Source organism: Drosophila navojoa, chromosome 2 (genome assembly GCF_054131105.1).
Source record: "Drosophila navojoa isolate 15081-1374.11 chromosome 2, UAZ_NAV_1.0, whole genome shotgun sequence".
NCBI classification, from domain to species: Eukaryota; Metazoa; Arthropoda; class Insecta; order Diptera; family Drosophilidae; genus Drosophila; species Drosophila navojoa.
In genome coordinates, this window is record NC_142890.1 from 12991850 (window position 1) to 13016447 (window position 24598).

At 40.4% G+C, this 24598-nt stretch overlaps 3 protein-coding genes and 1 pseudogene across 3 annotated transcripts; 2 read left to right on the forward strand and 2 right to left on the reverse strand.

Annotated features, from left to right (window-relative positions):
• The first annotated feature begins 4100 nt into the window (after positions 1-4100).
• Gr98a (Gustatory receptor 98a) lies at positions 4101-5571 on the forward strand. Its single transcript, XM_030387813.2, has 3 exons — positions 4101-5065; positions 5128-5363; positions 5421-5571. Exons 1-3 carry the CDS (start codon positions 4231-4233, stop codon positions 5550-5552), a joined length of 1203 nt encoding a protein of 400 aa, XP_030243673.2. The 5' UTR covers positions 4101-4230; the 3' UTR covers positions 5553-5571.
• Positions 5572-6241: 670 nt separating this feature from the next.
• LOC149092151 (putative gustatory receptor 98a pseudogene) lies at positions 6242-7318 on the forward strand (annotated as a pseudogene).
• A 14714-nt stretch (positions 7319-22032) lies between these two features.
• LOC149092152 (uncharacterized) lies at positions 22033-22793 on the reverse strand. The gene is made up of 3 exons (XM_089256220.1): positions 22665-22793; positions 22458-22599; positions 22033-22398 (listed from the first exon to the last, which is right to left on the reverse strand). Exons 1-3 carry the CDS (start codon positions 22722-22724, stop codon positions 22280-22282), a joined length of 321 nt encoding a protein of 106 aa, XP_089112346.1. The 5' UTR covers positions 22725-22793; the 3' UTR covers positions 22033-22279.
• A 75-nt stretch (positions 22794-22868) lies between these two features.
• On the reverse strand, positions 22869-23596 carry LOC115564008 (uncharacterized). Its single transcript, XM_030387812.2, has 2 exons — positions 23239-23596; positions 22869-23179 (listed from the first exon to the last, which is right to left on the reverse strand). Exons 1-2 carry the CDS (start codon positions 23539-23541, stop codon positions 22946-22948), a joined length of 537 nt encoding a protein of 178 aa, XP_030243672.2. The 5' UTR covers positions 23542-23596; the 3' UTR covers positions 22869-22945.
• Between the last annotated feature and the right edge of the window lie 1002 nt (positions 23597-24598).

Here is a 24598-nt window from a genome sequence, read left to right on the forward strand (position 1 = left end):
AAAAACAATCTAGGAAAAAGTCGCAAACGATGTGCGAAAGATCTGGATGTGGGAATGTTCAAGTATTTATGCAATTTGTGGCAGCTGCTTGAACAATCAGGGCAACAACAATAACGCTAACGGCAAACACACACACACACACACACACACACACACACGCATAACTGCGACAACGATATGTGCGCAGCAACAAAAACCTCTGTTGGGTTTTCAATTAAATTGCAAAATCAATTTTCACCGAAATTACCATATTTACATTTTCGCATTACGCATTTGCATATTTGTAATGCCAGCCAGCCGGCTGGGGGTCCTGGAGATTTACATAGGTCAACAGGTGCAAGAAGGTAAATTGCTGCAAATTAAAATCAGATAAGATATAATGACTTACACAAAGCACACTCACACACTCATACACTCACACACCACTCAGGCAAGTTCCACGTGTCATATAGGCAGGTGTGCCAAAGATCTCTGGCTCATATTCCGTCAGGAGCAGGCGAATTGGCTATACAAAGCGAAGCCACACAAACCAGTTGGCGGGCCACTCTCTTTGAACTACAAACGCCACAGTGAGACCCAAAGTCAGCATGTTGGCATTTCAGTAGGCACGTGCAGCACACTCACAGTCAAAAGGAGACGCACACACGTATAGGTGTGAGTGTGGGTGCGAGTGCGAGTGCGAGTGCGAGTATGTTGAATACTTGTGCCAAATATGCCGATAATTACATTTGGAAAAATTGTTTCCTTTACTGCACGACTCTTGGGTGTGGGGCAACAAGTGCGAGGGAAGTTATGAAAATAACTCAAATTACTGGCACAGTTTCTATACCAAACGACTTGTATATCAAATACTTTGGCATTACTGGAAATGCTGCAAAAGTGTTAAGCTTACACAGTCGTGCCAAGTATATTTCGCTGAATTCCTCAACTTTACTCAACAACCAAAAACTTCTAATTTTATTTGTGTGCATAGAAGAGTCAAGAAAGTATTGAGTGGAGTAAGAACTGATAAAATCAAGTTTTACATTATTAATAATTAATTAAAAAGGCAAAGGTTAAGGGAAAATATTGAAACGTTAAAATCAAATTTTACACAATTATTAGGCATTGAAGAAAAATATTAAAAAATTAAAAAAAAAAGCAAAAAAAAAAAAAAATGGAATCTGTCATATCTCAAAATATAAGTAATATTTGTACAACATAAATATATAATATATATAAATATAAATATAAAAGTAAAGCTTTGTAAATTAGCAAACATATGCTTGTTAAAAACTATTGAAGGGAAATACAGCACACAAATATAGAAGAAAATAATAAATAAATAAAAATAAATATTTATATTAAAATCTCATAACAAGCGCCTTTTAATTATGTAATTTTAAATTTAAATGAATTGCATTTATAAATAAATTTTGAAATTTAAATATTATTATTTATTTTATTTTATTTCTTTTATAATTATTTTATGAAAATCAATAAAATTTCAAAATATAAAATATGTAATTTTATAAATATAATAAATAAAATAATTAAAAAAAAAATTAATATAACCTTTAAATAATACTATTATTTATATTAATTTCATAGAGTTTTCTGTTGATATTAGCTCTAAGTTAAACGTACAAAATAATCAATATACAATTTTTTATTATTTATTTTTTTTTTTTATTTTAAATTTTTGCTGCAGCTTTTATTATTATTTATATATTTTTTTATCTATTTAGCTGAACCATTTTTTATAATTAAATGAATAAATCATAATATTTTTTTTACTGACTTGGGTGCATTGTAATTTGTGTAACAACCCTAGATGCCCCATAGGTTATAGCAATATGTGTATGCGTTAATTTATTAATACATACATACATATGTATATGTGCCGCAGTCTAGGGAAACTGGAATTGCTCCACGGCTAATGCAAATACACATGTGTGGCTACGTTTTGGTATACAAATTACAAAATTATACAAATCAACGCCACACAATTGCTTCAATTTAACCGAGGGGCCACAGTCCCGGGCCGACTCCTCCTGCCACGCCAGATGTTTGCTGTACTTTAAGTGGCCCAGTATTGGCGCAAAGGATAATACAGATCCGGCTGTTGCTGTTGATGATTGCGTTGTGGCTGACAGAGATTAGAGACGCGCCAGTCGCGCAATCAAAGACAAAGCGCTCTCGACACCTGCACAAATTATGAGCCCAATTGCAGGCAGGCAGCCAGGCAGCGAGGCAGGCAGACCTGATGATGTGTCGTTGGCTGCGCTAAACTGAACTGAAGAGGCCTGCTTCGAGGGGTGGCTCAAGTAAGGGGCTAAGCAGCAGTAGCGTGGCAATTAAGTCATTACCTCAAATAACTGGAGGCGTTGAGCTCCATCGTCTCCATAGGTGTTTTATAAGTGTGCAAACAGAAAGCTTCAGTGGTTGCATAACTCCAGCATCCCATGTTGTGATTTGTGTGTGTGTGTGTGTGTGTGTGTGTGTGTGTGTGTGTGTGTGTGTGTGTGTGTGTGTGTGTGTGTGTGTATCGCTGTTTGTTTGCTTGTCTCTGGCTTTGAGCTGCAATAAAGACATGCAAATTTATGTACAACATCTATGTGTGTGTGTGTGTGTGTGTGTGTGTGTGTGTGTGTGTGTGTTTGACACTCATACCAGTTTCGGTTAAGACTCCGACCTCTAACCCCAACCACAACTTCCAGGGTCTGCCCATGTTTTTGATAAGCAATTTCGTCGCTCTTTGTGGTTGTTTGCCTGTGCATTGGTGTGAGTATCTCTCCCTCTCTCTCTCTCTCTGTGTGTGTGTGTACGTAAATGTAAGTGAGTTTTGCTTTTGGTGTAATGAAATTAACAAATAATACCTCTCTGGGGCTGATTCCAACTTGTTGGCGTCACTTTGATGGCAATTTGAATGGGCTAAATGGCATTTAAAGCGATTACAACAAACGCTCTCTTATCAGTGCGTCCAGGCGGCACAGATGAAAGCGAATGGAATGCATCACTTGAGACTTCAATAAGTGTACATCATCTGACGAAGAACAAAATCAAGCTGGGAGAGTTATACTTTCTTTTTTTCTCTGAAGATTAGATGCTCTTATGGTCATATACATGTAGAAGTAGACAGAAGTCTTACACAGAAGTCTTATTTTCCGGCAGAACAGATTAAGTAAATTGAATAAAACTCTGCTCTAACTGGGAATATATAACAATTAGTCAACATGACAATTATATATACAAAATTTGCTATAATACCAAATCCTAATTATTACAAAATATAATAAAGCTTTACGAGCCAGAATTAATATTAATACAATTATCATTCTAGTTCTAAAAACATTCGCCTTTTTTGCGGCTTTTTTATATGCTGACCTATCGCCGACCAACATTGAAATAATTAAATTAATAATAGGCCAATGATGGCATTATGTAAATTATTAAACAGAAAAAGTTTTTTAATTAAAAGTTAATTTATATTGTGCCGCGGGTTGTCAATGCGCCCAACAGACGACAGACAGACAGTAGGCCTACGGCTTTAAGTGTGGAGCACCTCGCAGCTGCTCTTTAAGTGATTTCAATCAACTGGAGCTGCGGCTCCAGCAAATACCTGAGCTGCAGCCCCCTTTGAAGGTGTATTTATTTATAGATTTAATATGAGTCAAAGAGCGCGCGGAAGTCAAGTGAGTTTGCATCTTAAAGCTCAGCTCGGCGAGTCAGAGTTTAGACTCAGTAGAACCAAAATTTAATATAAGGAAATACTTGATATATATGATTTTTTTTTTCAGGTATTTTATTTGCTTTGGACTAGTCGTGTTTACCAAAATAGAAATTGCGTTCTAGACCAAAATATCTTTGATAAAGCAGGGAAGCTGCTGCGAGTGCTCTCATTATTAAAGAATTTATTTTGATGGCGAAATTGCTAAGGGAAAATTGTTTATATATTACTTTTGGCACATGCCACAGAAATGAAATATTAAATGAATAAAAAAAATAATACATTTATTTATTTGAATGCCTCTTAATTTAAATGAATGCCAGTAAAAAGCATCCAGGCATGAGTGAATCGAATATCATTTGGAAAATCTCCGATTGCTTTCATTTATTTGATTTGACAACTTTAGCCTTTAATTAAACGAATGAGCGGCACTGTCAGCACCTCATCGAATTCAATTAGCCAATTAGCTATTGATTTTGAAGTCGACGAGCGAAAAAACCCAAACCGAATGCTCCTCAGTCATGTGCTCTGTGCCACTCGAGCAGCACAGTCCGGCACTGCGCTTCATGCGGCTGCTGATGTGCTTGGCGCTTATAGTGCCGCCACGCCCACATCGTCTGAGGCTGAGGCTGCTCTACACTGGAGCTATGGTAGTCTATCTCTGTCTAATATCGCGTTGGCGCATCGCCTTCAACTACCACGTGGAGTACGATCGGCTGAACGATACCTTTTCGTATGTGCTTGATCTACTCAATTTCGTGGCCTTGACAGTCAGCCACTTCGTGATATCCTTTCAATTGATCTGGCAGAGCCGCAGCAGTCGCATCGAGGCGCAGTTTTTGCACATACAAAATGTTCTCTATGAGAAAATTGGCCATAAGGTCAACGCCGGTCGCAATCGCTTAATCACGAACAGAGTCTTTTGCTTGTTTTTGCTCCGCATTTTGATTCTATTGGGCTCAACAGTTTACAACAATACGAACTCGAACGAGTCGCTGCTGCTCATCGCCAACTTCTACTCGCAAGTGGTGCTCATATTGCGCTGCAGCGAATTCACATTGCACTCAGCTCTCGTGCTGACCATCTACCAGGAGATGGAGGAGGCTGCCTCCACTGTCATTTCAGGGCTAGAGAGTTTGCGGTGGGATACCTGGGCCCTGCACCGTTTGCCCCTCAACCACATCGCCTGTCTGCAGCAGCTTCACCTTCTGCTCTGGAATTTACAGCGGGATATCGAGAAATACTTCGAGCGCGCTCTCATTGTGCTGATGCTCAAGTTCTTCATAGACACCTCGGTTCTCCCCTACTGGGCCTATGTGAACAAAATTCGAACGGACAATGTACCAATGCAAATCTGTAGGTAACTGCGGAGACGCCGCATCTGGATAAAGTCTATATCTATTCAGTACTGCTCTCAGGGTGTGCCACGGAGGAGCTTGGCATTCTGTTGGAGATGAGTGTGCCCTGTTGGTTCTGGACCCGCTGCGACCAGCTGCAGCGCAAGTTTCGCGCGGTTTTCCATGGAGTATCGGTGGATCGACGCAACGAGCAGCTGAATACCGTATTGCAGCGAATCTCGGCGCAGCTCGGGCAGGAATCTTGTGAGTTCAGAGTTGCCGGATTGCTTACGATCAACAATGATTTGTTGGGCAAAGTGAGCGTTGAATTCATGCGTCATTCATAGGCGTTATCTAATATACTCACTTTGCAGTTTTTGTTCGGAGTTGTGAGCTATACTCTGATTTGCATTCAATTCTGGATAACATACACGACGAAGATGCGATTGGAAACAGTAGCTGATGGTGGCGTTAATCAGGATCCATTGAATGGAACTACAGTTTGAATGTTAATATTATGGTATATTAAGGCTTGAAATTAGCCTGAAAGAAATTTCGTTATTAATTTCGGGTACAAATTTCTAGTTGTGTATTTTATATATGTTTTAGATTAGATTATTTTTTTATTTATTTATTTATTTACTTATGTGCGAACTCTATGCCTGATTTAAACTTTCAAATATGATTTAAATATAAAATAAAATAATTAAAATAATAATAATAATTTTATTATAATAAATAAAAAAATAATAGTAATAATATTATATTAATAAGAATAATTTTAATAATAAAATAATAAAAATAATATTATGAATATAAATTTTGTAAGTAATAAGTATGAAGAGTCGAAGAAAGAATAAAAAAATATTATACAAAGGTATTGGAATCAAGATGAGAGGAAAGTAGTTAAGAACGTGTGTGAGTCTAAGGCAACGGTAGTTCAGGCTAAGCGCCCTAAGTCTTTATTTTTAAGCATGTAAGCTGTTAAAGCCAAGATATAAAATGGAATTCTAGCGAAACTTTTTCCTTTTCCCGCGAACAATATAACATATGTATATGTATGTACGCTGATGGGAATGTACGATATCCTGTATGCAACAAAGACTTTTACTGTTTATTTCCTGGAATTCCCCTTGGCACATATGTATACATTAATATGCATATTAGCCAAAGTATATGTACGTAAAAACTCGACCAGATAACGTTGCTCATTGTGTGCGCTGAAGGACAGTTGAGCGCATTAACTTTCAATTAGCCAATTAGTAGCTGATTGTGGATCTCGGCGAGTATGCAACATTATGAAGGGGGGGCTTTGCGCTTTTGGGGGACTTTAGTCATGTGGCACGTGCCTGGCGAGCTGCACGCAGCCTCGCTGCGCTGCATAAACCGCTTGAAGCGCTGGCTGTTGCTGCTGCCGCCCCACCCGCTGCTGCAGCTGAGGCTGCTCTACACCGTTAGTTTGCTGAGCTACCTGGCCTTCGTGCTGCACTGGCGATTTAGCTTCAACTACGGCGTCGTCTACAATCGCAACGATAATTTCTCGCGTGCTGTCGACCTGCTGAACTTTGTCACGCTGACAGCCGCCCACCTTGTCGTGGCCATGGAGCTGATCTGGCAGGATCGCAGCGAGCAGATCGAGCAGCAGCTGGAGCGAGTGCGCTACGTGCTACGCGTGCAGTTCGGCCAGAAGGTGAACATGCTGCGAGTGCATCGCTACTGCCGGATCATCAACTCGATACTGCTGACCTGCTGCCTAGCGCTGCTGCTGATGACCATTTACAACAATCTGGCCACCAACATGTCGCGGCTGCTCGTCTACGCCTTCTACTCGGAAGTTATCCTGCTGCTGCGCCTCAGCGAGTTTTCTGTGTTCGCGGTGCTGATCTTGGTCTTCTACATGGAGCTGACCGAGGTCAGCTGCAGGCTGATCCTGGAGCTGGACAAGACTCGCTATGAGGTCTGGTCCCTGCGTCGCCTGTCGCTGGAGCGCCTGTACGTGCTGCAGCACCTGCACGGGCTGCTCTGGAACACGGTGCGGCTCATCGAACGCAATTTCGCAGTGAGCCTGATAGTTGTGCTGCTCAAGTACTTTGTGGACATCTCCGTCCTGCCCTACTGGATGTTTGTCAACAACTACAACCATGTGGATATCTCCACGACATACTGTGGGTGAGCACTGCCACGGGGTTCGGCCAGTCCCAACTCATTTCCGCTTGCAGATTGCGCAACTGAGGAGTCCTGCAAGCTGCTGCTGACCTTTCTGCCCAGCTACATCTGCACGAGGTGCGAGCAGGTGCAGCGCCAGCTGCGATCCACTCTGCACGGCGTCGCCACGGATCGGCGCAATGCGCAGCTGAATACAGCGCTGTACCGCCTCTCGGCGCAGCTGGGCCAGGAGTCCTTCAGGTTCAGTGCTGGCGGCCTGATGGTAATCAATAATGAGTCTCTGGGCAAGGTGAGTGTCTCGAGTTACCAAATCAATTTCAAGGCCGCTTTCGCTATTTCCGTTTCTATTACAGTTTATCTTTGGCATGATAAGCTACATAATCATTTGCATACAATTTCGCCTGGCCCTAATCGACAACAGCCCAGAGGAAGTCGCCCAGAGTTTCGTTACAGTCGCACGGCGTCGCTAAATCAAATTTCTCTGAATTGCGGATATCTTGTGCTTTCCGAGAAAAGCGCTAAATTCAGAAATGCTTGGCTTACTCCTGCCAATGGCAGCGAGGAGAGAGATACATATGTATATATACTCACATATATATTTATTCAATTAATGAAATTGTTTTTCAATAGCAAATGGATTCAGTTACTTTTTCTCTGTAATCAACTGCCAGACGGTCGCAACTAATTAGTTAGGAATACGCAGGTTACTTGAATTTCATAATACTCGAATTCAAATTCAATGAACAGGCACCAAGTGGAGGTGGGGGTGAAGGTGCCACATTCTGTTGCATTAATTAGGAACATAATTCGCATGCAAATGAATTAATTTGACAAACTTTTTCATAGCTCACTGTGCCTGGCATTTCGAGCATCCCATTGTCATGCATGGTCGGCGATTATACGGCATGGGTCCACTATCAACAGTTGCCACATGTGCGCACGAGCTGACTTTGGGTCGGCCTCGGTTAGTTGCTGATTCGTACATTGAATCACGACTGATGCAGCCACTCATAAAACTTGAGAGACGTTCATTAAATGCGAGAGAGATTTTCACAGAGCTCGCCTTAATTTTCTTGAAACTTTTCACTTAGCTACCCGGCTTCTCGACTTGTCAACTGCGTAATTAGGGGTCGAGCTTGGCCCCACCGAGGGCACTCATTATGCTTCAGCTGCTTGGGCTGTCATATGCAACATGATAAAGCTCTTGGCCAGTTGCCTTCACCGAATGCTGAATGAATTCAAAATTCTGACATTTTCCTAATAAGCCAATTTCATAGCCAAAAACTTTGGATTACTGGCTTCAATATTTCATTTCTCTGACACTGCATTTATCAACGCTTGCCTGCAGCATCGATGCCACTGACAGCGCCCTGTCCCCAGAAGTGTCCGCAGTGCCCGAAGAGCGACAGATAATTCGGAGAATGGCCAAGGATTTGGGGCTTGGCCCCTAACGAACTGCAACTGCACTTCGATCGGCAGGTGCTAAAATATTGAGCTGGTTAATTACGGTGCGTCCAATTGTTTGGCAAGTTGTCTTCACTTCCAGGCGGCTGACATGCGAGAGTTAAAGCTGAGAAGCTGCTGAGGCAAGCAGCCCAATCGAACTGGCTCCTGGAATGTATGAATGGTGTGTATGTAGTTCTTTTCATGCCACAACGCTTTGGCTCAATGGCAAATCATAAAGAGCAAGCCATAATCGTCTCGTAAAAATCAGACGCGCACGCACACTAATGCAATGGCCATACATGTAGCTATCGCCCCCTCTCTCTCACACACACACTGCTCTGTCTATCTAACACATTCTTTCTGAATTGGGGTTGCGCTGTGCGTGCTATGACATAGACAATGGCATCGTCTATGGCAGTGACGGCTGACGGCGCGACGTCAAGGCTTTTACTGTTACTCACACACAAGCACACTCGCACACACACACACTTATACACAGGGAATCGTATACTTGCATATTCAGAAGCACTTTTATAGCGACACGTAGTCAGCCACGCTCTGAATTGCAGGAAGCTCGCATCCCCCCTCTCTGTCTCTCTCTCTCTTTCTGTTTCTCTAGCTATCTCTGCGCACGTGTATGTGTGTGTGTAGTTATTACTTTTATGAAGCATGTGATTACGTTTTATTTTTAATGCTTTTAGTAAAATGAGGTTAGTACACACTTGGTTAGCGACAAATTACATTTTTTTTTTCTTGCTTGCCAGCCTCCTGCCACGCCTCTGCGTCTGTGTGCATTTACCCTAGGACTTTAGCAGATTATTGAATTTTTGGTATTTACAGCTTAAAGCCTGGCTAGCAATTGGCTAGCCACTGAGTCGCATTGCCTAAATATCCTTATCACAGTAATTTACTAACGACAATGCTCGATAAAATGAAACTGTTTATGGGTCTCTCTGTTCGCTCACACTTAATTGTTGTTGGCATTACGTAAAAGGCTTAAACGGTCACTGCCTGGCACGAGCCATGCGCACAATTAACTTCCGCTTCCGGCATTGATTGAAGCCAGCGAGTGCTGAATCAACTATGTTGCATGCACAATGCACAATGCGCCCACACACACACACACATATATATATATATATATATATATATAGAGATGTACACACACATGGTTAAATCATGCACTTGTAGTTAACTGTTTGCATATTAATGACAAATAACCCAACATCAACGCGACTCTCGCCCTCCACTTGGCTCGCGCTCTAATCGGAGTTTATGTGTGTCTGTGGGCGTTAAATGTTAGATAATATTGGGATGGCATTTCAGTGGTGTGTGTGGCGGCAAGTGGTGCTGCCCCCAGCCAACTGAACTAATTTGCGACAAACAACAACAGCGCAGCGCTTGACTCTGTGTGACTCTTTCAAAGTCCTCGCGATTTATGCGACAGTTAAGTGCCAGGCAAAAGGACCTTCGAGTTAAGTGCTCCGATTGTGTATCAGTGTGTATCTGTGTGTGTGTGTGTGTGTACATATGTTGGATAATAAAATTAATGCTCCCTTAAGCATTCTATATTGATTACTTAGCATGGCATTTAATTCGTAATCAGTAAATAAGATGTGAGATATGAATTTATTAAGAGCATAAACTGAGGCGGGCTTGAGAGGCTCTTATGAATTTTAGGCAGTTTTAATACAGTTATCTCGAGCTAATTAAATTGATAAGAAAAACTATGTTGTGTGGTTAGAAGATCATTATGATGTGTAGCTCAGCGATTTCTTGGCAGATACGCGATTTCAATTAGATTGCGGCTAATTTAGCGTGATTTGTGCGCTCAACTCGAGAATGTCCTGTGAACAAAGCGTAATGAATGGCACAGAGAATTGGGTCAGATGGGAGATGAGCCAGCCCTCATGTCCACGTTCGTGTGCATGGAGAACAATTGCCTTGGCATATTTATAGATTTATGCTCAATAAGCAGCACATGAAACCCACTTTTCTTGTTCCTGCTGGAGTGATTGTTGTTGTTGTTGTTGTTGTTGCTGTACTACTTGTTTTTCCACTACTGTTGTTTATATGTCCACAGCAGAGCCACAAACTCAGTCAGCATTTGCAGGATTTTATTTGTGCGCCTTTTACTGCCTTTTACTCCCAACGCAGCCAGCCGAGCAGCCAGCTCTCAATACACAGTAGTCAACAACAACAACAACAACAACAACAGCAGCAACAAGCACAGCTACTTTGGTCGACTGCCAGCAGTAGAAATGTGTGCAAATAATAAAAATCTTGGGCAATATTTCAGTTTTGTGCTTTACGGCCGGTGATGTCTTCTTGGCTGTACTGTGCCGTCTCCTGCTGTAGTGCGCCGGGCCGTGCCGTGCTGCCGCCGGCTTAGCTACCCTTCCAGTTGATGTCATAAATTATAAACAAAATGGTCGAGCGCAGCTCAAAGCTCCAGCAGCACCTGATTTGTTTATTTGCGGAGCATTTTTCAAATTTACGACAGTTGACAACGCACATTTGGGCGAGCTCTTGCCGCTGTCAGGCGGACAGCTGGCGGGACAGCTGGTTAATGCGACTGTATTGGCTGTTCGACTGCTGGAATCCTTTGGCCAAACAGCTTCTGCCATTGACTGATTTCCAATTTGGCCAAATATGTATATAATGCTGCAGGCGACACAAGCTCGCTCCACGCGCTGCTCTGACTTCAGTTTGTGTTTACGTAACTCGTTCCAGCAGCGACTGCACATCTAATTGCAGCGCAAACATTTACCGATGTCCTTTAAAGCACAAAGCAACAAACACAAACAAAAAGACTAAAAAATGCCTACACATTCAGCTGCTGCTGCTGCTGCTGCTGTCGGAGCACGTACTTAATTATTTGCCAAGTAATTGTGTGTACAGCAAGCAATGCCAGCATGTTGCATGCCGCATACTAATACCGACGCCATCAACATTTGCATTGACACATGCAACATGCTGCTGCAACATGGCCATCACTCAAAACTCTGTTGTTGTTGTTTTCGCAAGTTTTCAATTTGCATTCGAGTAGGAGCAAAACATCCTTGCATACATTTTGTTTCTTTTACTCAGAATTTACTCACATTTACTCAGAATTGTTAAACAAATGCGAAATGCCGAGAACTCAACTGACCTTAAAAGGCCAATCTATCGGGAATTGCAAATTAGCCGTAAAGAATTATTTCATTTTTATATATGTATATTCCAATATTAAATTGTGAACATTGTTTTCTGAATTTTATTTTGCATATTCATTTAGTAAAATAATTTAATAAAAAAATTTTTAATATAATATAAAAGTAAAACAGATTGTATAATTAAAAAAAACCATTCATATTTATTATATACATTCATATGTATAATAATACTTAACATTTAATTATTTATTTTTTATTTATTATTATTTCAAAATAAAATTTGTTGGTATCATATTAAATTTTAAATTATAAAATACATAAAAAATTAAATTTTAAATTATAAAAAATATAAAAAATATATATTAAAAATAATTTAAAATTTATATATTTTTTATATATATTTTTTTAAAAACAGTGCAGAAATAAATTCTGTCTAAAATACATAAAAAATTAAATTTTAAATTATAAAATATATAAAAAATATATATTAAAAATAATTTATAATTTATATAATTTTTATATATATATTTTTTAAACAGTGCAGAAATAAATTCTGTCTAAACATATTTTGTATAAAATGTTGTTGAACTTCACTAATCAAGTGCAAGTGAATGAATTCATAATTTTTTGTCTTCTCATTTTTGCAATGTGGAATCAAGAAGTCGATTCATAGCATACAATAATAAATAATATAAAACATTTTGTATTTAAGGCGCAACTGCTCGCTGCGAGTCGCTCAAGTTTTAATGAGTGTCTATTTAATTGTACATTTGAGTAGATTTAAGGTTAGCGCAGCATGGCCACGCCCACTCGAGTGCAGTGCAGCGTAGGTCCGCGAGCTGAGGCCGAATTATATAGACACGTATTTAAGCACGCCTTTTCCGCAGACGGAGCCGAGGGCCATTAGCATTAGCGCCGCTGAATAGAGATTTTGGCAGAACTCCAGGCGACACCCGCTGCCAAACACTTTGAAAGCATTTTCTAAGAATGTTGGCCAGCAGGAAGCAGCATTGCTCACTTACACAGTTGCTGCTCCAGTTCAGCTGTGTGTGTGTGTGTGTGTGTGTGTTTGTGTGCTAAAATTATTTTGGCTTTGGTTTGGCCGAGTTGAAAACTAATGAAATACAGAGTGCTCCACTGCGCTTTAAGCCTGGCCTTTTTGTGCGTGTTTTCATTCTCTAATTAATATTTGAGCCAACAGCCAATTTGAGCCACACCATTCACCTGTGCATTTGAAAAGGCAAAAGAGAATTCACGTAATAATTTCAGTCCTGTATATATGTGTGGGGGATTTCTAAGCTCCTTTCGGCTGCTTTGGATATATCAATTTAAGCAACATTGTTGAAGAAAATGCAATGAAAAGCGCACGTTGCACGTTCCTTTGGAAGAGCATTTCATATTTTCACTATTGCTTTTATGAAATTAAGTTTGAACTTCGGTTTAAGGCTGATTGAAGTATAACTGACCTCAATTTCGAGCAGATCCTTGAAGCGAGTAAATGAAAAAGGTTTCTGAAATAAAACTACGTACATGCATAAGCCGAAGCTCATTTGGGAAAATTGCGAAAATAAAATGAGCAGGTTACGCACACACACACACACACATACGTGCAGCTATTGCTGTGTGTGTGTGTGTGTGTAAATTGGCTTTGGCACATTATTCATCGGAGGACATCAGAGCTAAAGCCAATCGCTACTGATAGTTGGCATCTAAAAGCTTTCCGAGTTTTACAATTTACACTTTAGTGACGATTGAGCCAATTTCCATGCCCTTTACATTGGCCAGTGCGCCTCAAGAGGGCTAAAACTAAACGCATTCTGTCGTAATGTCTCGTCTCAGAGCTGGTGACTTTAAATACCTCACATAACACGATGGGCACTCCCATACTGCATTGAATTGCAAACGAGTATTGAGCTTACTTATTTACCCATGGAGAAGGGCATGAGCAGCTCCTGTCTGTCCGCATTTACAAAATTGCAATATAGCTCGCTCAATAGCAAAGGCAGCTCTTTGTGGGCCAGAAAATTGGAGTCGAGTAAAATACATAAACATCGTGCTATAAAGCATAATTCTACTTCATTAACTCGAGACACGGTCTCTCGGTCGAGCATACTCGACTGAAGCAAACTCGGTCCTGCTTTCAATGAAACAGTAAGTATTCGTGTCTATTTATGTTTTCCTTGGCTTTTTGTTTATTTACTTCTTCTTTCTCGACTACCTGCACAGCAAACTTATTTGTAAATATTGATTTTCGAGCATCGAAGGAATGTTTAAACACTCGATAATGAGTGTGCCAGGCTTGTAATTAAATTGAATTAATATTAATTAAATATCGATGAATGCGACCTGGATTGCAATCGCACTCATGTCTAACGGCCGTTCATAGAGCACTTGCAGCTTTAAGGACCTTCAACGTCCTTCCATTGATTACAGCTGTGAGTATATTCAACTTGAGCGGACGCACAGATACTTTGCTCTGCTTCTAAGGCTCGGCTAACCACTTCATTTAAATACCAAGCCCAAGCCATCTTCTGCTGCAGTCGCTTCACTCCCATATCTGGCCAGCAGCAAACAGGGACTGGCATCATATTTTCATAAGTTATTCTGTTTTTTATTTGCATGTCAACCTGCACAGAGCTGAGCATTGTCGTTGGCTGCGACCAAGGTAGATAGAACATGACAATTCAACCTGTTGGCAGGACAAGTGATATTTTTCAATATTGTTTTCCATTTGGCTGAGTCACAAACATTATTAGCCTGTTCGGCAATGCAGCACGGCACGGTAGGTGAATTGATATTGATGTGAATAAATATATGTGTATATCTGTATATGCCGACTATATATCGAGTCAGGCAAGTGAAACTTGAGGCTGTCTGAAAGCCACTCTCTTGCTACTTCAGCTCATATATCAGTAGTCTTGTTGTTGTATAATGACAATAACCAATGCACATCTCAATGAATGATTAAGTCGCATAATTACAGCACTTCAGCAGCCTTTTGTACATGCGTAATTAAGCAGCGCGTGACCAAAGACTAGCTCAAGTGATTATGTTGTTTGGTCATTACTAAGTTCAAGCTAAACAATATTAGGCTGAACTATTATACTCTCAACTTATATTTACATTATTCATTTGACAGTTTAAATGTGAATGTTTCTTGAGCTTCGGCAGCTATTTGCGTCCCACTTTCAGTTTGATGTAACTAATTTGATAACAAATTCAATTTCAAAGTGCCAAATCTGTAGTTGGGGCTAATGCAGCTGCATTGCTCGACAGGACATGGTCCTCGACTGGGCACAGCACAGGTTTCGAACTGCACCAAGAGCGCAGATTAGGCTACACATTAGCACATACAAACATTAAGATATACACCCACCCAGACACACACACACACACATAGCCAGTGCAACAACAAAGAGCGATAACGACATCGGTGCCCCGTAAACAGCATAACAGCATCCGGTGGCAGGACTCATGTAATTTGCAAAAGTTCAAAGTTTAACAAACTGTTGCGGGAAATGCAAATGACTATTCGGGTGAGTGTGCCGAGGCAGCTCTAGCTGTAGCTGTAGCTGTAGCCGTAGCTGTAGCTCTGTGTTATTTTGTGTACTTCCTGCTAACGCCGAGGTGCTCAGTTCGAATGGCACGGAATCCTTTGGCAACTAATATTTGCCCATGAAGTTAATAAGAAATTTGCTTTTAATTTCCTTTTTCCAACACAATACAAATATTTTTAAGTTGAGTTTGAAATAAGCTTGAATAAATTGGCATTTGTTCCACAGAAATTGTTTCATGGAACTTAACAAGAATTTGTGACGAACAAAACAGCAAAAATAAAATAAAAATCATAAAAAATAAGCTGCAAGATATTTTAAAGTCCTTATTCATTGAGAGTCGAAGGCAAAATGCCCTATAGAAGTTTTGCATTTTATTTTTATTTACAGTTTACTTTCAGTAGTTTAATTTAATTTAGTTTAGTTTAACATTTATATAAAAAATTTATATACAAAGTAAAAACAAAAGCAAAGAATCTTTATAGTAGCATACATATGCATTTGCATTAAAGACACTGCTCGAAGAAATATCGGATTTTTCTGTATTCTTCTGTCTTTTCCATTACTTCATGCATTCCGCGTACAAAAGCCATCTTTTATCTCGCCCGGAGAACATTTAAACTGTTGAAGTTAACCTCGAAAACCAAAGAGCCGAAAGAGTCAAAATAATTACCACGAAAGCGTGCCATGGCAACTGGTAGAGCGAGCAGGACTGGAGTTGGGCTGGTAATGGAAATAAGCAGTCAAGTGTGTTGCATGTGCACAAAGGCGACGCTGGCGCTCAAAATTGAGCCAAAAGAAGCATCAACTTAATTTCCTGCACAAGTCTATTCAACTTTTTTGAAATTTGGTTTGCAAAAAACTTGTAACTTTGATTGCCATTGAAACAAGGAGGACTGAATAGGCGAGCGCGCACGACACGCGCCTTTTAAACTTCACAGTTTCAATGGCCCTCTCTGTGAGCTGCCAGGGACTTGGCCAGAAAGAGCCAAAACTATAGATCATCGTGTCTAGGCCATGGACTTGGAGCCTTTGAAAGAACGTAAGAGATAACTATTATGAACGCTTTACTCGGGGCTCCGATATGCATTGTTGAATATGCTCTACTGCTAGAGTCTGGTATAAATAAATACAAAATTAAATTACATACGATAAATTACCTTTAAGGCGGTGTCAGGTAAGGTCTGGAGCCGGTATCAAAAATATAACATCAATAAAAATTCCCATGAATATACAAATTTGCAGCCTCGCTGTAAACATTTACGAGTACTTAAATCGATTTTTAATAAAGCTTTTAATCGATAACTCTAAGCCGGCGATAACTATCGATTTCTTAAACCAATCTACATCATATAACAATACAACAATTGTTAATGGCATATGCCTTTATAAGTTTTGAGATCGACGCCTTTACTCATACACGAGCTCACCTCTTTAATCCGATATATATACTTTATGGCATCTGCCACGCCTCCTTCTGCCTGTAACATACATTTTGAGAAAACCATTGTACCTTGATTTCCCATCTCCAATGGGATCTGAGTACAACACGCCATGAAACTGCCTGAGCTGACATTCACTGCGTCTATGTTCATTTCCTGTGCTCCAATGGAACCCACAGGTGGCACTACACGACTACCTGTCCATATTATGCTGTGCATTAAAAATGTAATAAGCAATGGCATATGCCATGGCAACTCTACAAAATGCTGAGCCACATACCAAACTAGCTTCGACAAAGGAAACTCGCAGTATTCTAGTTTGATAGGAGTTTCATCAAGTGCTGTAAATATCCTAGAAACAAAGCAAAATGATGTGACTGGGATTTTTTTTTGCTCACGTTTGCCTTATTTCTTATTATTGCGCTTGTGCTTAACGCTGCCAGGACTAAAATGTGTTGCAAAGTGAAAAGAGTGTTGCATATATACCTGTGTGCGTGTCTGAGTGTGTGTGTGCGTGTGTGTGTGTGTGCCGTTAGCTTAATCAAATACGCATGCTCATTAAACTTTTTCAATTTGAAGCCTTTGGCTGTCAAGTTTTGTGGTCTCGTGTGACGACTTATTAAAGTTGCATGGCAACAAACTTGTCCACAACTTTCACTCTCGCCCACTTAGCGTTCACATACATACATACATATACATGTACACACATACACTCGATCTAAAACTTAAACTTGAATGGCATGCCATAAATTTACCTCAGAAGACATTGCTCGGCTTGACGAACAACAATTTCGTAGTTATTAAATATGAAAATGAAATTCTCGAGCCCAGGCAATGGCAATGCATTAAGAGCTCAGGTAACTGGCCCAGAGCTATAGACCACATTAAGTCGGCGCCCAAGTTGCTGTCAGATGTGCGTAAGCCTGGCAAAGAGGCGTATTAATATGTTCATACTCATTCGGGCAGCTGGAGATGCTTAATACATTAATATGTAAAAAAAAAAAATAAATTTCCGTAGCTTTAACCAACTCTAAATATAGTCTAGCTGAAGTGAAACTCTAGCCAATTTGCATAAAACTTTGAAGGCTTTTCATTTTCATTTCAAGGTTTTCATTCGCCTCTAGATTTGCTGTTCAATTTGGCAAAAAGTTCGCTTAGCATTTGGGCTTCTGCTCAGTCAGACATATTGTTGACGCACTTTCGCCTTTTAAGCGTAATGAAAACGTGGAGCATATGCGTGTGTGTGTGTGTATAATAGGGCGTGGCAGACGCCCCTTAACGCACTCTCATTTCAACTGGGGTCAGGTGAGCTGGCGTGCGGCACAGAGCAGCGTCACAGTCAATACCATCACGCACATCCACATATTTTGGGGCCGGGTCGAGAGCCGAAAGCTGAACCGAAACTGGAGCTGGCTATGGAGCTAGAGCAGGAGTTGAATCTGGAGTTGGGGAGACTCATTTCGCCCGGTTGTGATAAGAAAGTGTCAACACGAACGTGACAAAGCTACAAATGCTTAATTTTTATACGAGCTTTCCTCCAGTAGAGTAGGTGGATGGGTGGATGGGGGGTTAGTTGGTGGTTGGGTGGTTGCCCAACTTAACTTATTTGCGGTTGGTGAAGGGTTCGGCCTTGGCCACATTTGGTCAGCCGGGCAGCCGTGCTCAGTTTTTGGGCAGAAAATCACGTTTTTACCGTAAACATGTTGCAAAGTTCGCGCCCGTTTTATCTTTTGCATACTTCCGGCCGCATCGCAACGACAAACGGCCGGAGAACGAGCAGGCCAACAACGTCAAAGACGTGTCGCGTGGGTAGCCAGCGGCTTGCTTAAATATTTAAATTCTGCTCTCCAGCGAATGAACAAACACACATTAGGCCAGCTCAAATACAAACTATGAGACTTTTGTGTCTCGGCTTAAATAAAAACAAAGATTGAAATGAAAAGAATCCGGGAATAAAATATTTGCATACCCAAGTTACCCCACTTTCATTCGCATTATAGTTTTGCTGATTTAGATTAGATTCTCTCTGATTAGAAATACATAATGCGCAGCAGAAGCATGGAAAATATGCTGAATGCAATCAATGGAAATTTCTGAAATTAATTAACAAATTAAACACATATTTAAAGGATTTCGGGGTATTGGGCCCGATTGAATTATTCATTTAGTTTTGAAAATTGTACTATAATAGAGTACTTTGCCATCGACTATTCAAACTGTGGTCGAAAGCATTTCAAATATGCAAATCTAGAATAATTGAAAAAAAAAGAAATACAAAAATAACTGTAATAAATTGAATTTCATGTTCTATTGCACACGGAAATCAACAATATTTCTATTTTATTATTTTACGCAGCCGTCGCCAAATCTAAAAAGTCTAAAGAGGCAGGCTGAGATATACCCATTAAACTTATAAACACATATATAAATATTTCTTTATTTAAAAGTAAGAAGAGATTGAATCAACAGAAATATAAATCTGAAAATTATGTGAACAAAATTTGTTGAGCCTTAATTCACTTCACTTGCATATGTACAGGGTATTTAAATAGTTTGCATGCCAAATAATTGCAAGACTTGTGGCAAAACATTTCATTTAATTTTCTAGCATTTTTTCCCTTGGCTAACTTAATTTCTATGCAAGCTTTTAGCTCGCAGGCGACACGGGGAGTTGGCTTTATGTTTTCAGCTAAAATATTTAATGCACATACACAATCGCAGCGAGCACACAGAGCCATAGAAGACAACAAAGACAGACACACACACATACACATACACAAATATATATGTATATGTATATAGCAAAGAGAGGCGCATACATTTGGGCATAATGAATGTGCAGCAACATTTTTGATGGTGCCCACTGACAACAATAAATTACTTTTGGCTTTAAACGAAAGCCATTAGCATAAAACTTGGCATCATCAGTTGGAAGAGCAGCAGCCTACATTTAACGCGCATACTGAGCGTATGCGCAATATTTATCTGGCTCTAATTTTTAGCCGACAATTTGCCAGCACTTACATGATTAAACTGCGTCGGGCTTGCTCTGCGAGAGCACAGAACTTTTCAAATATGTGAACCTTTTAATTAACTCGCTGGGCCCGAGCTGAGCGCGCCTCCTGCTGCTGTTAGTGGCTCTGTTTTCGGTTTGGTTTTTCGTCTCGTTTTTTTTTCCTCTCTGTATTTTTTTTTTTCTATATACGCACATGTCCGCCCTTAGCCAAAGGCTAAACGAAATATTCTTTTATTAAGCGTTTCATAATTTCATGCAATAAACTTGCTAATTGCGCCGCGTTAGCTTCCTTTTCTTGGCACTCAACTGGCTGCGCCGCGCCGCCCCGCCCCGCCCATTTCGGCAAAGTGAATAACCGGCCAATTCCTGAGCCCGTAAAAGGCTGCAAAAAATTGCCGAGCGCCAAGGATTGTCGACAATTTGATACACTTTCGCAAAACTATTATAAAAGCAACTGCTGCTGCAGAGAGCGTTGCACTAAGGCATATGCCACTCCCACAGAGCACGTTTAATCAAAAATATACATTTTATGTGTGGCAGACTCCATGACGAAATCGTTTGACCCATGTGAAGAGCAGAAAAGACTTAAAGGCTGAAGAGCAGCAGAGCAGCAGACTAGAAGAGCAAAAAGCAAGCCAGCCACTGCCAGAGAATTAGTTGCTTGAAAGTGTTTTCCGTTTTTAATATTTCCTAGGAGTTGGTAAAAAGTTTCTGCTGGCCACTTGGCCGCTTGGCCGCTTGGCCACTCGGCTCGTTCTTGGTCACTTGCTCAATTTCCGTTTTTAATTAAATGAGCCATTAGATTGAGGCTGCCCATTGCCATTGAAAGCTTTTAGGCACACGCACACATACACACACACACACGCGCGTGTATGTGCCAGCATGTGCATGTATGTATGTATGTGTGTGTTGGTTTAAGCGCCCCTTTGCACATGACTCCCGACCGTGTTTTCACATTGTTGGCTAAATTGCGCGTAAACTGCGCGGCAGTCGGTTTAAAACTTTAAAATTAATTTTCAGCCTGCTCCAGTTTCAGTGTTTTAATAGCTGTTAATATTTATGAACTCGGGCTATGGGACCATTGCAAGGACCAGCGAAAAAGCAAACAAACAAAACGAGAAACAGCAACAACAATTGCTGCCATTGCAGCTGCTGCTGCTGCTGCTGCTGCTGCTGCTGCTGCTGCTGCTGTTGACTGGTTATACACAATTGGCCAGCACTATTGGTCGAATGAGTTGCTGCCAATATTTAATGATATTTTGCGCATTGCATTCTAGCCTCAAGGGTGCTAGCCATGATGTTCAGGTCTCGCTGCGAATCAAGTGGCTTATAATTATTGAATAACTGTGCACTTACACGGCACAGTTGCCAGGAAAGCAAAAACAAAGTTAATTTTGATGCAGCTGCAAAACAATTAAAATGGCTCTACAGGCTGCGTTAATTGCCAGATGCGGTATTGCCTACGGCAATTAAGGTATTATGTGATCATAAGTCAACTTCACTTGTGCAAAGTGAAGCAAAACTCTGACTACTTCAGCCCAAATGGAATTAAATAAGCCACAGCACTCTGGCTACGTTTACACAGACTTGAGGAGACTCTCCAAGCCACTTTTTTAAAGTAAGCCGAGCGTTTGTATTTAAACAATATTCAAAACATTTTATGCTGCATGGGCCTTGCCCTCTGGGCTTTCCATTCAGTTCATAGAAGACGATGACAGAGGGATGTTTATTTTGGAGCTCGACTGGTTTGTTATTTCTTCTAGCTTAAATTTTTGATGTAGCTGCAGTTGATTAGCTCTGAGATAATCATTATGATTGATTACTGTGAATAATATTGGTGGATAATCAAAACAAAATTTTTTTTTATTTAGATGGTTATCAGGCTCCCCAGTGTTAGATATTCTCCTTAATTATTTTTTTATTTTCAAAATTTTTATTATATTTTTTTTGAATAAAAATGTTTTGTTTATAAAAATTGTATAAAAATAAATAAATAAAAAATGATAAAATTATAATAAAAATATAATAATATATATAATAATAAATATAAAAATATTTTGTTTATAGAATTTTTATAAAAATAAATAAATAAAAATAATAATAATAATAAAAAAAAATAAATATATAAATAAATAAATAAATAAAAAATATTCGGATTCATTCAACTTTATTAAGAATCCCACTACTACTAAAATGGAGAAAAATATATATGAAATATTTATTAATATATTTTTTATTATTTTACTTTCAAGCAACTGTTTATTCTCAAGGTCTGATAGAATAAACAAGTTCATTGCACTCTTACCTCTAATACTTTGGGCTAAGAATCATATAGGGTTGTTATACATTTACATTTATTATGGAACGCATTCGCTTAATTATATTTACATATTTTTATATTAATTATCTAAAATCTAAATCGAATTGTTACTTCATTTATATAATTTAAATAAATTAAACGGTGCTATTGCTGCTCAGGCAGTAAAATACGCATATTAAAATAATCACATCCAATAATATCAGAATTTTCAGCAGATTCATTTGCAGTAAATGCATTTGCACCGGACTTACATCTGAAAGCACCATGAATGAGAGATTTATTAAGATCAGCCTGCTGTTGCCTCTTGCTTACCATTCTGATCGAGCTGCTCGAGGATCTCTTGGACCTGCATCTTTGGCACGAATGCGTGCCTCGCAGGAAGTCCAATGTTGTTGGCTGGCAAACCCACCTGATCAACGCGAAATATGGTCAGAAGGGCCTCCCGTGGAGCACTCTAATATAGGTAGACGCGGATTATTGATAACATATGAAAAACTCGAATCAGACTTCGTCTTTTACCTGCACCAGGGATGCGCTCAGAGCCAGCGTTAGTAGAGCTAGATGAAGGTGGCAGCTCATCGTGACTGTCGGGAATGACTGAGGAGTTGAGTTTTATGCGATTGAAGCGCCTAAAAATATTTTGTATATGGTAAGCAGCTGGGCAAATATTCTAAAACAGTTGTCAATTTACTCTTTTCTTTTTTTAAATTTAAAGACCAAAAGTGGATATTTGTGGTATATTTGTATCTGTCCGTTCAATTTCAATATCAGTAAACATCAAATGTTTGTTTGCAAAGTGTTTACGGCGTAGCTGGTCGCACGGTAGTTGTTGCTGTTGGCCGTGCTGTTGGTGTTGTTGCCATCGTTGTTGCTTTTGTTGTTTCGGGCATTGGCCTGTGCGTTGTTGATGTTAGCTCGGCAAGCAGCGCAGCTGTGTTTACTTCCACCTGTTCTAAGCCCTGCGCTGTCGTTGCGTTCGGGCGATCAGTGTCTTTGTTGTCTTCATTGAGGTCGCCCAGCAGACCAGCCAGACCCTGGAATAGACACAGTGCGTGATATATAACGCAAGCAGTGTTGGTGCTATCTGAATTACCTTTCTGAATTGCTGCCACAGATCGTTGAGCGTGCTTGTTGCATGCTCCAGCGACGTTTCCACCTCATCGAGGAGACCAGACGATGTCGATGTCGCTGTCGCTGTGGCTGCCGTTGCTTTGGGTCTCGCACTTGTTGCTGTTGTTGCCGGAACGCCAAAATATTGGTTGATGTTGTTTAGTGCCTCGTCCATAAAGTCAGCCTCGTCCGCCGACTCCGCTGCATTCTCGGGCAGCTCGAAGAACATGCCCCGCACATGGCTACGGGCGAGGCACAGCAAACACGCCAAGATTAATAGCTTCATATGCGCGAATTTCGGAGTGCTGTTCGATGCGACGGCAGACAGCCTAATGCCTGGCAGGAGCTTTGAAGTTTTGTTCTAATCGCGCTCCGGTAAATAGATGGTGGCAGTGACACTAATTGAAACCAGCTGTGCAAATGAGCGGCAGAGCTCAACTGACTAATTAGCTGCGTTGCCAAGGCTATCCAAACATCATGCACGATAAGCATATCTCAGTTGCTCAAGCTGAGAGCTTTAGCCAGATCTTGGATAATATCATTTTTAATCTGTTCAATCCAACTCCAGTCTTGGCTCTCTCTCTCTCTCTTTCTGTCTCTCTGTCTCTTTAAACTAATTGCCTGAGAAGGCGCTGTCAGACACATTTATGCACCACTTAACGAAACGTGTTTGGCAGTGGGGGAACTGTAACTGCGGAGCTTTGATCCGACTTACATAGAGATATGAATAAGTTAATGTCAAATGCAAGCCGGCTTAAGCTTTGGGGTGTGCCGAATGCATTTCAAGTGCGGCACGTTGTAATCACGAGAAAAGCATTTGATATGCATTCATTAAATGCAAGCGTGCAGCCAAACGTTTTAATTTACTCACAATAAAGCTGAATGCGGCATGTGGCAGACGCCAAGTGGCAGTGGCAAATGGAAAGCGGCAAGTGGCTGACGGGGCGTAGGCGGGCTTGAATGTGCCATCCACCCCGTAGAGAGGTGCGCTCATGTTTGAGAGAGTTTCAATTAATATGCAATCGCATTGAATGCGGTGTCAGCAGCACGGAGAATATTCAACAAAAGGAAACTCAAGTGTGCGTGTGTGTGTGCATGTGTGTGTGTGTGTGTGTGTGTTTGTTGTTTATGCACTTCCGTTTTAATTAAATGATTAGGCAGTTACATTGCATGATTATTGAGCCCGATTGCCTTTGATGGCATTTGTCCAGGCGCATCAATGGATCATAAACTGGCTATAAATAGCTACTAAAAGCAGCCAACAAAAGCAGCGGCACTGCCATGTCATGGCCCGCAGCGCCTGTTACTGATCTATCGTGCTGCAAGTGTCACATAAATTACGG